Source organism: Scyliorhinus canicula, chromosome 6, assembly GCF_902713615.1.
Source record: "Scyliorhinus canicula chromosome 6, sScyCan1.1, whole genome shotgun sequence".
Classification (NCBI taxonomy): Eukaryota; Metazoa; Chordata; class Chondrichthyes; order Carcharhiniformes; family Scyliorhinidae; genus Scyliorhinus; species Scyliorhinus canicula.
Window position 1 is genome coordinate 164,659,509 of NC_052151.1, and position 16,474 is coordinate 164,675,982.

Sequence of the window (16,474 nt, forward strand, 5' to 3'; positions counted from 1 at the left end):
ATCTGTTGCAAATTGTTTTCACCTCTTATTACTTTCTCTGGATTCATAAGTTGCTTTTTATAGCTTTTCCTTTCTGCTGAATTTCCAGTTTTCCTTGTATTTGTGAAAAATTATTTTCTTTTTGCTTAATACTGCCCCTTACCACAACCGTGTTGTTGCTTAACTGCACAAGTAAAGATTTTGCCTTTTAAAATTATGTACTGGCATTGGTTTGCACCAAAACCTTTGAATACTTACTACTGTTTGATCATAGATATACCCATTAAAGTATAGCCCAGGCTGCAATGCTTAATTCATTTGCCATTCTTTTGAAGATGACCTTATTTAATATTAAAACCTTGCTTTGTGACTCACGCTTCTCCCTCTCAAAAATGTTGTAAAATTTAAGGAGCTAAATTCAATATTCCCCAAAAAGAGGTGCAAAATTGCAATGTGGGATTAGTCCCACTTCTAATGCAGGCAGCATCCCAATTTCTTTGATGCCTACTAATTAGCGAGATTTCAGCAAGCAACCAAGTGTGATTGTGCCATTGAGCTGCTGCACACCTCAGCAACCTAAAATAATGAGAGGCTAGCACCAGTTAAAGTTAGCCTCCAATGCTCAAAAGCAGCCTGCAACTCACAAAGCGGAGGTAAATAAGTGCTCTGAGTCAATGTGGAATTCATTCTGACATGCAAAAAAACGTAATAATGGCACAATATGGAAGACAGTGAGCTCCGAGATCTGCTGGCATTGTCTTGGGCGCCATAGTCAAGGATGTAGAGGAGGAGGAGAGGTGTGCTGTATTCACAGGGGTCAGGACAACCTTCATATAAACTTTCAAAAGGATGTGGGACTATATAGTTGTGGCGGTCAATGCCTGGAATCAAGCCCTGAGGAGCTGTGCTGTTTTGTGATCATAGAATCATAGAATTTACAGTGCAGAAGGAGGCCATTCGGTCCATCGAGTCTGCTCTGGGCCTTAGAAAGAGCACCCTACTTAAGCTCACACCTCCACCCTATCCCCGTAACCCAGTAACCCCACCTAACCTTTTTTTATTGGACACTGAGGGCAATTTAGCAAGGACAATCCACCTAAACAGCAATCATTAGACTGTGGGAAGAAACTGGAGCACCCGGAGGAAACCCACGTAGACACGGGGAGAACGTGCAGACTCCGCACAGTGACCCAAGCCAGGAATCGAACCTGGGACCCTGGCGCTGTGAAACGACTGTGCTAACCACTATGCCACTGTGCTGCCCACAGTAGCGTGATCAAGGTCAGTTAAAGTATTTTAAAATGCCACATCCAGCAACCAGACCACAAACCTCAACTACTGTTCAACCATGCATTCATCAGTCACCAACCGACAATCTATCAATCAACAATTATGCCTAACATTCATAATTCCAACTCACCATCACAGATTGACTGTTGCAAGCTTCACACCCCATCTTATGTCATGCACACACTACCAACTAATCGACCATGACAGCCACATTGTTCCACACTCACTGACAAACTCCCCTTTCTCATTCAGGATAGGTTGGCAGATAGACAGAGGTGGTTGGTGCTACTCTGAAGGGTACCATCATTGTTACCATCCTTAAGTCACCATCATTAGGCTGGCCATCACTAAGGTAATGGTTAGCAGCAAGGTTGAATAGATCATATCGTCATACGTGTAAAGATGAGTGGAGCAACAAAGAACAAAGAGCAGTACAGCTCAGGAACAGGCCCTTTGGCTCTCCAAGCCTGCGCAGATCATGATGCATGTCTACATTAAAACCTTCTGCACTTCTGGGGTCCATATCCATCTATTCCCATCCTATTCATGTATTCATCAAGGTGCTTCTTAAACGTCGCTATCGTATCTACTTCCACCACCTCGCCCAGCAGCGCACTCCAAGCACTCACCACTCTCTGTGTAAAAAGCTTGCCTTGCACATCTCTTCTAAACTTTCCTCCTCACACCTATGTCCCCTAGTAATTGACTCTTCCACCCTGGGAAAAAACTTCCGACTATCCACTCTGTCTATGCCACTCATAATTTTGTAAACCTCCATCAGATCTCCCCTCAAACTCCGTTGTTCCAGTGAAAACAATCCAGATTTATCCATCTTCGCCTCATAGCTAAAGCCCTCCAAACCAGACAACATCCTGGTAAATCTCTTCTGTACCCTCTCCAAAGCATCCACATCCTTCTGGTAATGTGGTGACCAGAATTGCACGCAATATGCCAAATATGGCCGAACTAAGGTTCTGTGCAGCTGCAGTCTGACTTGCCAATTTTTGTACTCAATACCCCGACCAATGAAGTCAAACATGCTGCATTGCTTCTTGACTACCTTCTCCAACTGCGTTGCCACTTTCACTGACCTGTGGATGTATGCCCAGAACTCTCTGCCTGTCAATACCCCTAAGGGTTCTGCCATTTACTGTTTGATTTGCACTTGTGTTAGAACTTCCAAAATGCATTACCTCACACTTGTCTAGATTAAATTCCATCTGCCATTTCTCCGCCAAAGTCTCCAACCAATGTATATCCTGCTGTATCCTCTGACAATCCTCTTCATTATCTGTAGTCCACCAATCTTTGTGTTGTCCACAAACTTACGAATCAGACCAGCTACATTTTCCTCTAAATCATTTATATATGCTACGAACAACAAGGTCCCAGCACCGATCCCTGTGGAACACCATTAGTCACAACCTTCCATTCATAAAAACACCCCTCCACTTCTACCCTCTGTCTTCTATGACCGAGCCAGTTTTGTATCCATCTTGCCAGCTCACCTCTGATCCCTTGTGACTTCACCTTTTGTAACAGTCGGCCATGGGGGACCTTGTCAAAGGCTTTACTGAAGTCCATGTAGACACCATACACTGCTCTTCATTCATCGATCATCTTCGTAGCTTCTTCAAAAAACTCGATCAAGTTCGTGAGACATGGCCTCACCTTCACAAAACCATGCTGCCTCTAACTAATAAAGGTCAGACGATTGGTGCAACATAGAAATTGGCAGAAAATGACGTAAAGGTTAATCAAGAGAAAGAAATTAGAGTATGAGAGGAAGCTAGCTAGAAATGTAAAAACAATAGCAAGATATAATAATCTCTATTGTCACAAGTAGCTTACATTAACACTGCAATGAAGTTACTGTGAAAAGCCCCAGGCGCTTGTTCGGAGGGAAAATTCAGAATGTCCAAATTACCTAACAGAATATCTTTAGGGATTTGTGGGAGGAAACCAGAGCATCCGGAAGAAACCCACGCAGACACAGGGAGAACGTGCAGATTCCGTACAGACAGTGACCCAAACCGGGAATCGAACCTGGCACTATGATGCAACAGTGCTAACCACTGTGCTACCTTGCCATCCATAAGTTGTAGACATTTTCTACAGCTGTTGTAAAAGGAAAAGTGCAAGCAAAGTACAGGTTCACTACAGAGTGACAATGGGAAGCTAATAGTATCTAATAAGGAAATGGTGAAATAAATGAACACATATTTTGCTTCTGACTTTCCTGTAGCGTACACGAAAATATTCCAGTAATATCTATAAATCAAAAGATTGAAGGGACAGGGGTACGTGGTGAAATTACAATCACTAGGGAAGCAGAACTGAGCAAACTGATGGAGCTGCAGGCTGATCAGTCCTGATGGACTTCATCCTCGGGTCTTAAAATGCTGGCTAATGAAGTTGTAGATACTTTTGTGTTAAATTTCCAAAAATCTGGAAAGTTTCCAATCAGACTGAAATGGAGCGAATGTAACCTCTTTATTCAAAAATGGAGGGAGGGAGAGAACAGGACATTGTAGACCAGTTTAATTGATGTCAGTCATGGGGATGGTGTTGGAATAGATCATTAAGCCATGTCTGCATGGGGCTCACCCCCACAACCCAAAGATGCACAGGTTGGTGGATTGGCCACACTAAAATTACCCCTTAATTGGGAAAAAAAGAATTGGGCACTTTAAACATTTGATAATTAAGGAGGTTATAGCTGCGGAGCTCCAGATAATCAGGAAGAGTGAGCATGGTTTTGTGAAAGGGAAATAAAGTTTATCAAAATAATTTAGTTCTTTGAAGGACAACTGTGCCCTGTAGATAAAGGGTAATCTATAGATGTACTGTATTAGGATTTCCAGAAGGAATTTGCTAAGGTGCCACATCAAAAGTTATTGTGGAAAATAAAAGTTCATGGTGTATGGGGTATGATATTGGCACAGATTGAAGATTGGCTGACTGGCAGAAAACAGAGGGTATCCATAACTGGGTCATTTTATGATTGGCAGGTGCCTGTGATGGAGCCTCTGCTTTTTACTATTTATATTAATTACTTAGTTCCGAAGAATGAAGGCACGGTGGCTGAAATAGCTGATAACACAAAGATAGGTAGGAACATATTTTGTGAAGAGGACATAAGGAGGTTGCAGACGCATGTAGATAGGTTGAGTGAGTGCGAAAGAATCTGGCAGATGGAATATAATGTGGGAAAATATGAAGTTGTTTGCTTTGGGAAGAAACTGTTTTTAAAAAGCAGAGTATCACTTAAATTGAGAATGGCTGCTGAATTCCGAGGTGTAGAGGGATCTAGCTGTTTTAGTACGAGTGTAGAAGCCACCCGACTACGCCAAGTTGAAGGATCTTAGGATTGTGAAGTTTATTCAATTCAGGGTTACCGGTTGTTCTTGTACATTGCTGAAACTCAGTAGAAATTCAAGTTAAAAACTTGTCAGGTGCAAATAAGAATTGTTTTATTTGGAGTTCATTGGTTACAACTTGAAAATCATTTAAAAGGTAGTTTGTAGACAATTTGATTTTCTTCAAAGAATCACAGGAATTATCTTCTGAGACAATAGCCTGAACACAACTTTAAAAGTCAAAGTCTGAAGTCAAAGTCTTAAAATGAAATATGAATACAGAACTCTTTTCTAATTCTCTTCCTTTACTTTCTGGCTTTCTCTCTCTGTCTCCCGCTTTTCTCTACTCTTTCTCTACTCTTCCTCTACTCTACTTTTCTCTACTCCTTTGTCTCTCTGTCTCTCTACAAAATTGTGGCCAAATTGTCCATGGATATACTATTTCATATCTGTCTTAAGCGATTCGATCACACCCCAATATAATCCTAATTGGTTTGGGTTAGGCTCAAACACATTTGATTTGATAGCAAGCTGTCCATCTATTAATAACAAGGCAACACAGTCTAAAATGTTTCAGCTCGCATAATCATGGAATGTAATTTACCCTAATCTCAAATGGCGTGAGAATCATGCAATGCTTCATTCTTATTCCTCGTTGCCATGGATTCAACCCTTGTCCTTGGAAAAATGTAATGTTCTTATCAGACTTCTGTGTTTTGCAAACTCATGACTGAGTTTGGAAATTATATGTTTCTTTCATTTTAAATCTGGGAATTAATATTTATGCTTTATTTAGTGTCCACCAGGGTTCTGGACACATAGGCAATGGGCTTCTCCATGTCATCGTCTCATCGATATGAGAAGACTGCACCCACTCCTCGTGGAGAGGCATCACACGGCAGTATTAGTTCTTTTTTGGGGTCAGAATGAGCCGTATATTAGAGGACGGCCGTTGCTATATTACGTCTGTAAAGACTTCATCCTGCGGTGCTTGCCATCACTACCTTTGATGTTTTTTTCAGTAACATCTGCAGGGGTGACAATACATTGGCCAAATGTGGGATGAATTATCCATCGTCATTTATTAGGCCTAGAAAAGATCCCAACTCTATTGTATTTCATGGAATCGTCGCCTCCTTAATGGTCTTAACTTTATTCTCCACGAGAGGAGGCCTTTTTTATCTACCTCGGTCGATCACTGTGCCTGCCTGGAATACACATTTCTCTCTCTTGAGACATGCATTGGAAAATCACTGCCAGACCTCCTGCAAGTTGGTTAGGTGCTCTTGTTCGGTGGCCCCTGTGATTAATACGTCATCAAGATATACTGTCACACTAGACAGCCCTTGGAGAATATTTTCCATGATGTGCTGAAAGATGGCACAAGCTGATGAGATCCGTAGAGGCAGCATGGTAGCATTGTGGATAGCACAATCGCTTCACAGCTCCAGGGTCCCAGGTTCGATTCCGGCTTGGGTCACTGTCTGTGCGGAGTCTGCACATCCTCCCCGTGTGTGCGTGGGTTTCCTCCGGGTGCTCCGGTTTCCTCCCACAGTCCAAAGATGTGCGGGTTAGGTAGATTGGCCATGATAAATTGCCTTTAGTGTCCAAAATTGCTGTTAGTGTTGGGTGGGGTTACTGAGTTATGGGGATAGGGTGGAGGTGTTGACCTTGGGTAGGGGGTAGGGTGCTCTTTCCAAGAGCCGGTGCAGACTCGATGGGCCGAATGGCCTTCTTCTGCACTGTAAATTCTATGATGATATTGGAAGGTCCTTGTGAGTGTTAAGTGCGATTAGTTTCCAGACATTTCATCTAGTATGAGCTGTCAGTACTCATGGCTCATTGGCATACAAATTATCCATAGACAGCACTGGATACAGTTGTGAGATTGTGTTGACTTTATGTTTGTAATCTCCGCAAAGGCAGACTGACTTGTTGGGCTTGAGGACGGGGACTACTGGCGGAGCCCATTCTGCAAACTGTACTGTCCGTATTATCCCAAAGCCTTGGAGCTGCTCAGTTTCCGACTCTACCTGCGCAGGCAAAGAATATGGGACTGGCCAAGCCCTGAAATATTTTGGTAAGGCGTTGGGATCCACATAGATCTTGGCCCTCGTTCTTTTTATTTTGCCGAGGCTCTTTTGGAATACTTTGAGGATTTGTTAAGAACTTCGTACAATCCACCGATCGCTAATTTAAAAATTTTCAGCCAGTCCAGTCGGATCTTCTGGAACCAATCCCTGCCCATGAGACTAGGTTCTGATCCTCACATGACCATGAGTGTTCATAAGCTACCAGGGTGATGGTGGACCCATAATCTTCAAACGTTCTCCCTGTCGGTGGTTCGTTTGGCTCTGGTGTCCCTTAGACACAATACCAGTTCAGGGACACTGGAATGTCTGCTCCCAAGTGACGGAGATGGCAGCATCCACCTCCATCTCTAAGGAATGACCATTGACAAGCAGCCTTATCCCTATCTGGGAGACCTTGGTAGTGACAAGTGCATTGTTTCGGCCTCTGAGGGCTGGTATTCTTGCAAGCACCTGAGGTGGTTTTGGCTTCCGGTATAGATGGCACCTGTACTGCTGATTCTGGCAGCCTTGCTGGGGTTATGCCCTTCGACAGCATCTACTGCAGCCCTGCGGCTGACACTTGTGAACCACCGGGGACATTTCCTGGGTACTTCTGGGGTTATTCGGCCATTTGTGAAATGCCAAGATGCCCTTTTTGAATGTTGGGTTGATGGTGGGTGAGGCATGTAAGTGCCATCCCCAGATATGCTGGCTTCTCTCTGCCAGCACTCTCCCCACAACCTGGGGGCACTACTATCCATCATCCCTTTAAGTCCTTGCATCCCATTCCCTGTATTTTCCAGGGACAAAACTATTTCTATAGTCTTTTTGAGGCCTAGGTTAGGCTCTGCCAGTAAAGAGTATTTATTACAGTAAAAGAAAATTTAAAAACACACGACAAAAGACTAATATGCACCATGACACTTAAGTATATGAATAACTAAACCCACCGTTTTTCTGAGGTTACTTCTTGTTCTGAAAATATGCCCACGTTCCCTGAACTCAACTGAAATACCCTTTTTCCCAAACAACAGTCAATTGTAGTAACTCTATCGGTTAAATCCAGTTAATAGTTACCACACAATACCGCTTTGTTGATGCATCTGGGAAATGCCTCTTCCTGGTTCAGAAAAGGCACAAAACTGTCACTGCAATCTGTTGTGGCTCTAAATGTTAGCCAAAACAGGCCTCCATGGTTCGGATCACATAAAGAGCTACCTGACTGGCTGTTGGATGAAAACTAGCCTGCCTCTTTGATGAGTTGTACTGTTCAATCTCTTTGATATTTCCCTCTGTGAATTCTACCGCATTCAAATTCCTTGCTTTGGGGTTACCATTTGTATAGCCCCACTGACCTCTGACAGACAATGTTTCTGATATCGCCATTCGTACCTCAATGTCTCAAGACTCCTGTTAATCTTGTTACGAATCTCAGTATTCCTCTATGCCAGTTACTCTTGTTACTTGTTTGTTATTTTATTTTCACCTCAAATTCACTGTTAATCTTGTTAACTTTTCACATTCCTGACACCATCTAGATGGACAAGGGCTTCAGACGCCTGGGAACACCACCACTTGGAAGTCCCCCTCCAAGCCACTCGCCATCCTGTTGGAAATATGTCTCCTTTCCTTTATGTCCAAATCCTTTGAATCCCTCCCAAACAGCACTATGGGTGTACCTACACCGCATGGACTGCAGCAGTTCAAAAAGGTAGATCTCCACCACCATCTCATGGGCAATTCGAGATGGACAATAGATGTTGGCCTAGCCAATTCCGTGAATGAATTTTAAAAATGAATCGCAAATTTGTGAAATAGCAATGATTTTGATATGGATTCCTGGGGAACTCAGCCAAAGACCTTGTTTCATGTAGATCTGTTTCTATTACTGAGGAACCTCTGCCAGAGAAATTATTAGTTTAGTCGCAGTCACACTATCTGGCTGCCAAGGCCTCGCAATTCTGCTTTTCCCAATAGCCGTCAATGTGACACTATCAAAGGTTTCCTGAAAATGAAGGTGTGTGGTTTGAAAAAGTAACTCTCCTTCACGTACAGTTCCCAAACTCTGTTTCGTTAAATGGTGAAGGTGTTTAGGAAAGGTCAGGAACTTCCTCCAGGTTGGGGCAGATATGGTCAGTTATGAAACAACTTTAACTGCCTCCTAGAAACACAGCTTTGCAGATCTTGAAGCCAAGGAATCTACGTATATGTTAATAATGGTCCAGATATGACAGGTTGAAGGCAGTTATTTTCTCAGACCATCAGTGAGTGTTAGGATTGGGGGGAGTGAAATACACACATCAAGAGCCGGAATGAATATATGCAATTTACTTTTAACATTGGGACAGTTCTTGAGATAAAAAGAAATAGAGTAATTGTGTGGGAGTGCTTGCACTTGTTCTGGAACTGTAAATAAAAAGCCTTTCACAACTGCGGCATTATGAAAATCCTGTTGATCAAGGCCAAATGTGCTGCAGCTCCTCCTGATCCCATTGTGTCTTGGCATCTCATATGGTGCAGCCACTTACAGATAGAACTTTTATGATAAATGGCTAAATTATTTTGGTTATAAATGCTGCAATTACATTAGATGGATGTGATTGGATGCAACTGTCAAGGATAGCTTCCGAACAGATGAATTATCGTAAGAACTGATTTCCATGTGTAATTTGTTAAAATGATTTTTTCAGTCTAATTACTTTTAACAGCTCCCTTATCAGTCATAATCAGGTTTTGACCTTCAGACAGAAGTATTTGGAAGGTCTCATGCGACTATTACACTTCCCAAGAGTCTAACATAGAAGACAGTTAATCAACACTATAGACACAGAATATTCAAATAGCTTTTGTATACATATTAAACACACAACATAAAAGTGATCTATAAACTGTTTTGTTGTTTTTAGAATAGTTTGCTTTAATAGTCTGCAGAGGTTTTTTTCTTGAAATAATTATGAATGAAGTTAGAGTTATTTTGAATTTGTTCCCTCGTACTTTACAATTGTTTTAATAGTGATTGCTCTGTTGCAGCCCTTCCTCTTGCAACAATAGGACTGTGCAATCTGGAGTGCAGATTGATCCATTGTCATTGTATATGCTCTTAGCAGTGCTGCTCGTTCAACCAATTTAAATTTTCTCTTCTCCACCCCTGAAAGGCTAGACTTTTTACTGTAATATGGTTCAACAGGTGCTGTGGGGGCTCCTCCCCTGTGGGGGCTCCTCCCCAGGTGTCTTTTTTCATATTTGGGTCTAGTTAATATGTAACCAGAGGCCTTTCATCTATAGAAGTCATCTTTGCAAAATTCAAATTCAGTTCACATCTGGCATCCACATTGCTTAGTGATATACCTGAATGTGTGGTCACGATCGCTAAACTCCAGAAGAACCATCATGAGTTATGTATTCTTTGGTTTAATTTGTTTGCCCTTTAACCATCACAATTTCTCTACTAGAAGGTCGCAACTGGTGCTAAATGTTGATACATCCTGAATGTCCTCACGAAAGCTGTACAGATCCTTGCATCGAACCGTCTGGTTCACTTGCCCCCCAGGAACAACTTCAATATGTCAGGGTGTGTGAACAAGGTGATCCTTTATTTAATTTCAGAATTTATTACTCACCATGTCTCAGCTGTAGCGCTTTTGAATTGCTTAAGGAATCACTTCAAAGCCCAAGTTATTTGTTTCCTGACAAAGAGTTAAATTGAATGCCATTAGCAACTATCTTCTGCCTTTAGGGTGAGAAAAAGGAGGCCTGTGATCATTTAGTGTTTCATGGTTTAAAAGTACACTGTAGGTACATTGGCACATCAGTGCTGTCAAAGCTTTACAGTAATGTCTTCAGTACTTCAAACCTTGCTGTTAAACTCACCATGAATTAGCATGAGAGGTGTGTTTGATGTCTGTATTTTTTCTTTTACGTCCATAGCACTTTGTACCCAATTAATGTTGTTCAGATTGACAAAATTGTTTTCTAGTAATTTTAAGAAATCTCTTGCGCCAAATTTCTAAATCCTTGCGCTCTGTTCTAGCCGCAGCTAAAACAGTGCTGCAAATGTGACCAAACCAAGAGTTTTTGTCACCTCATTCATGGAAATGAGGCCATTTATGCCTTTATCATCAACACTTATGCATTCTCTTATTTGTTTTCCATTTGAATTAGATGAGAAACGTATAGGGGGAACCAAAGCTCAAACTTTTGATCCTGTAGTTAGCTTCCTGAGAGTGTTTGTTTTTTTGTGCCTTTCTGTTTCATGTTTGTAGCTCCTTAGGTATGACACACATTAGAGCACAGTGGGAATGATTGCAAAATTAAATTTCTGTTTTTGTATACCTCACCTTCCTACATGTAACAGGATGAATTTTTATAGTAAGGCAAACGCACCAACACTCTGAGCCTGAAATTATGGATGAGGAACACTGTTTGGACTATCTTAATTCATCCATCAGCAAAATCTAAATCTAGAGTCTTCCCAAAGCGTTATATATCTGTTGATCACTCTCTGTGTGATGGATTTCCTGATGAGTTCCATATTTACTATTACTTGCTTGAACTTGCTTTGTCTTGACCTACTCCCTCGATTTAATTGAAGTCAACATCCACAATTGTCTTTTCTATTCACAAAACTACCTTATATTTATCAGGTCACATTGCAGGTATCTCTTTTCCATACTGAGAAGCCCAAATCTCTGCATTCTGATCTGATAGCTCAGAACATTGACACTCAAGACCATCCCATTAGGTATTCTTTGTACTGCAGTCAGGTGATGAATGTCACCCTTGTGTCATCAAGAAAAAAGCTAGACGCTGTGATCAAGGTACAGTCCAACCAGAGCAATGAATGGTTTGTCACAAAGTTGTCTGGCTGAGCTCTAGCTATGTAGTTCACCATTATATGGGCACTGTTGGTTCTAACTCTAGATTTGTTAGCCATACCAAGCATCAATGCCACTATGACTCCTTGTTCTCCTTTGGCTTTGTCCTTGGTTATTTTATTATCATTCATTGTTTTTCCTTCATTTGAGCAGTACATTAAATTTGCTGGCATTTTATTTCATCTGTAACTATTTTGTACTTAATACTTTATCTTATTAATTGTGTAATTTTTGAGTTGCCTCTTCTGAACCCACTGCTAATCGAAGTAATTTTGTGGCTACTGCAAACCTGGTGATTTTGAGCATCTGAATTGAGACCTGGGCACTCCACTGAATAACTCCTCGGGCTTGGACATATTCTGTCTGATAATTAATCATTCCCTACCTATCAATTGTTTTCTTTTTGCCACCCATTGGCAAAATTTATGCTAAACTATAGATTTGAATTGAATTAATATACTTTATTGTGAACCTTTGTCAAATGCTATTTTGCAAGTGGGCTTATCATCCTATGTGAGGGTTACCCTCCTCACCCTTCCCAACCTATCTGCAGCCTTCTACCGCATGAACCAAACCATCCTCCTTCATATCTCTCTTGCAATATTCAACTGAGTGGGATGGTGCTCACCTGATCTGTTATTCTTTATCCAATCATAATCAGGAAAGCCATCTGCAATTACTTTTCTTCCTACGTTGGATTCATTAACTCTGCCTCCCCCACCCCACCCCCAACCTCACCCCCCAGGAATCTATCCTTGGTCTCCTCCTCTCCTCTCTCCACCCCCCCCCCCCCACCCCCCCCCCCCCCCCCCCCCACCCCCCGCCCCACAGCAACATCCACCAAAAACATTAACTTCCATACGTACACTGATGGAACCAAGCTCTATCTTATCAGCACCTCCCTCGACCCCTCCACTGTCTTGATTTATCCTGCTGCTTGTTCCATAACCAGTCCAGGATGAACAGAAATGTCCACCAACTAGATATTGGGAGGACAAAAGCCTTTGCCTTCAGGCCTTTCTTTCTGGTCCGTGTGCGAGGCTGAACTAGGCTTTTCACAACTTTGTCATCCTAATTGATCCTGAGATGAGCGTCCAACTTCAAATCTGCTCCATCACCAAGATCCCTTTCTTCCACCTTATAACTTCACACAACTCCTTGCCTGTCTCAACAAAAATTCTCATCCATTACTTATTTTAAACCCTGGATTCAAGTATTCCAATCCTCTCCTGGCTGGCCTTCCATTCTTCTTCATTCTTCACATACTTGAATTCATCTAAAACTCGGTTGTTCCTATCCTAACTCAGGCCAAAACCTGTTCACCCATCATCCCATGCCCATTTATCTACATTGGCCCCAGGTCCAGAGACTCCTTGATTCTAATATTCTAATTAAAATCTCTCCATGGCCATGCCCTTTCCTATTTATTGTAGCTCCCTCTTGCTATAGAACTCTCTGAGATTTTCATAGAATTTACAGTGCAGAAGGAAGCCATTCGGCCCATCGAGTCTGCACCGGCTCTTGGAAAAAGCACCCCACCCAAGGTCCACACCTCCACCCTATCCCCATAAGTAACCCCATCCAACACTAAGGGCAATTTTGGACACTATGGGCAATTTAGCATGGCCAATCCACCTAACCTGCACATCTTTGGACTGTGGGAGGAAACCGGAGCACCCGGAGGAAACCCACGTACACACGGGGAGAATGAGCAAACTCCGCAAGACAGTGACCCAAGCCGGGAATCGAACCTGGGAACCTGAAGCTGTGAAGCAATTGTGCTGTCCACAATGCTACCGTGCTGCCCCGAAGAAGAGAAAAAACAACAACTTTGTAACTACTCCTCCAATCCTGGTGTTTTGTACATCCCAAACTTTCATTGTTCCTCCAGTGATGATTGTGCAATCAGGTGCCTCAGCCCTAAGCTCTGGAATGCCTTTCCAAAACCTTTCTGTCTCTCATTCTTTCCTTCCTCCTTTATTATGGTCCTTAAAATATAGCTCTTTGGCTAAGATTTTGATCATCTGTCCCAATATTGTCTTACATATGTGACTTGCTTTCATATTTTGTTTGATAGCACACTTGTGAAGAGATTTGGAATATTTTAACGCACTAAAATTGCTATAGAAATGCAAATTCTTCAGAAGCAAAGTCAAGCTGACTGCAATTTACTAAATTATCATTGCACACACAATCTTAAATCTTACTTCTGATAATCTATTCCATTATTTTAGGTATTAGTCATGGCTGCCTGGCAGCTGTCTTGCTGCTGAGTCAAAAGGTTGTGCGTTCAAATCTCACTTCAGAGACTTGAGCACAAAATAAAAGCAAACACTCGAGTGCAATACTGAGGTTGCTGCACTGTCAGAGATTCTGGATGGAATCTTCTGGAGGCAGCATGGGCCTGGATCATTGTCTGCAGAGACGACGAGAGCCCTTCATCACATTTCTTGCAAGGCCTGCTACTTACGCCTCTCGGGCCTTTCTAACAAGCTGGCAAAGGCCTTCCCACAGGATTAAGGCACCCAGGACAGAAGTCCACCCCACTGAGGGCTGCCAGCAGCCCTATTGTGCATAGCAGCATCACTGACGAGATGGTGACTGCTGCCAATACTACATGCATAGAGGCCTCAGATTGAAGAGGCACAGGTAAGTGAAGGCAGAAAGTGAATCAAGGGGTAGGGGTTGAGAGGATGGGTGGGGGGGGGGGGGGGGGGGGGGCGGAGGTGTCAGCTGTGACACTCAGCCTCTGCCCCCCTGGCCGCCACTCTCATGTCCTTGATCAGGCACTGAGTGGCTTTGAATGAGAAATATCTCCCGGAAAACCGGAACGCACATACAGCATAGCACTGTCTGCTGCTGGATACCAGCTGAAGTATGATTTGGGCATTAAGTGGACATAAATTTCTTAAACTCTTGAATAATAATAAACTTAATAATAATAAAGTAGGCTTACATTAACACTGCAATGAAGTTACTGTGAAAAGCCCCCAGTCACCTCATTCCGGCGCCTGTTCGGGTACACAGAGGAAGAATTCAGAATGTGGGAGGAAACTGGAACAGTCCAAGGAAACGTACGTAGACACAGGGAGAACGTACAAATTCCGCACAGACAGTGACCCAAACCGGAAATCGAACCTGGCGCTGTAAAGCAACAGTGTTAACCATTGTACTACCGTGCCATCCACCTATCCCCCATGATTAATTTCCTTTCAACCCAGTTTGCCTACCGAGGATTTCCGTTTAATTCATGTCAAAGTCATTTCTTTTACTTTTGAGATGGTTACCTCAGCAGAATGATGGTGCCAGTGTAATCTTTTAAGAGAAACAAAATCTTGTGCAATTTTATCTTGTGTACAGGAAATGTCACAGAATTCCTTGACTTTTAAGACAGAGTCATTATTTTAATTACTATGCTGTCCAAATTGGACTTGGGGTTAAACTATACAATGGAAAATGATACTTATATATGTTGAAATGCTTGCATGAGCACCAACACAGTGGTTTTGTATGTGACATTATCAAGGCTATTCTGAGGAACTGGCTGTAGGTGATGGTTAACAGTGACCTTAAAATTAACTAACCTAGGCACAACCATCCACCGTAAGGTTGCAGATATATTGGCCTATAACTTTCTCAGAGTGGCAATCTCCGGCGGAATGCAACTCTCGATGGATTTACCCACGCTGGAATTGCAAAGCCTCTGTCCCTTGTCTCGCCCAACCTTCCTCACTCAGCCTGGGTGAGACATGAGCAGCAAAGCATGCCCCTGGCTGCATTGACATGGAGTAACTGGGGCACAGAGAGGTAAGAGGGGTCAGTCCGGGGGGGTTGGGGGTGATGTTAGGATGTGGTGGGCCAGATCCCCGGGGGTCGTGTGTGTGGGAGGGTGACCCATGTGAGGCTGGGTCTGGGTTTTTCAAATAGTTACTTAGAAGTGATTTATTTTCCTCTCACTCTTTCAGAGTAACTATCAAGGTACAACTGGCTGAACTATTCTAGGTTAACAATTTAAATCACTTCTGTTCCAGCTCAGCGCAATTGTACAGAGCAGTTAGCACTTGTGGGCAATTGTCGGGTAAACCCTTACATGGGACTTCCTGGAGGGATTTCCCAGCGCATCATTGGGGTACCCCCAAATGTGACGCTGGGGATCCAGGAAGATATGGGCCAATGAAGTGTAGTTTTTAGTTCAAGTTGGGCTAGAGAGGTGTAGGATGTAATTTTGTTCAAATTTCAAAGTCACATATTCTGCCATTATTTTTACATAATAGTTGATGTTGTACTTTTTTTAGTTAAATAGCAAAATACATTTCATTTTAGGAAGCAAAGAAGGCACACACAGGTTTCTCTACAATGCAGGCTGAGGAGGTGGGAGAGGCATTATAGTGCCTCCACTGGTGAAAAGCTTTAATTGCTGCATGACAGGTTTACATAGACACTTCTGGACAATTTGGGGGAAATATGGGTAGAGAGGCTTCAGTCTATTCTAACCTATAGAAGCTGAGGTTTTCAAACAGTCAGGAATCCGTCTTTGGTGCTGAGTTACATTTTTCTCCTGAATCTGGTGCAATAAATCAGCTGGAGGAAATGTTGTGAATCTTTTGGGACAAAAATAAAACAAGGGACTTAGAAAGTTTTTTCATGACAGTCTGCTGGCAGGAGTGGGTAAGGGATTGTTCCTTGAAGTTCAATGTAGGTCCTATTTTGGACTTGGGCCTTATCTACAAGAGGCCAGCTATCTCTGCATTCACCTCCTGGGTATCCTGAGAGTTCAATTCTGGACACTGTCACTGACAGCTGCCCTCCAGTCGGTTCTAAGAAAGGCAGGTGGAATCGGAGATTAGAGGGGAGAGATTGAGTGAGAGGCAGAGGGGGACTGGGTGAGACGAGAAGGGAG

General features: G+C 42.7%; 1 protein-coding gene across 5 annotated transcripts in view; it reads left to right on the plus strand.

Annotated features, from left to right (window-relative positions):
- dlgap2a (discs, large (Drosophila) homolog-associated protein 2a) overlaps positions 1–16,474 on the plus strand; it is a 1,284,003-nt gene that overhangs the window by 1,081,867 nt on the left and 185,662 nt on the right. The window contains exon 1 of one of the 5 annotated variants that reach the window (XM_038800405.1): positions 10,159–10,284. The exons of the other annotated variants lie outside the window; for them this stretch is intronic. Coding sequence (XP_038656333.1) covers positions 10,173–10,284 — 112 coding nt within the window. The 5' untranslated portion in view covers positions 10,159–10,172. Of the gene's footprint in view, positions 1–10,158; positions 10,285–16,474 lie in introns of those variants that run through there. 5 annotated transcript variants of the gene reach the window in all.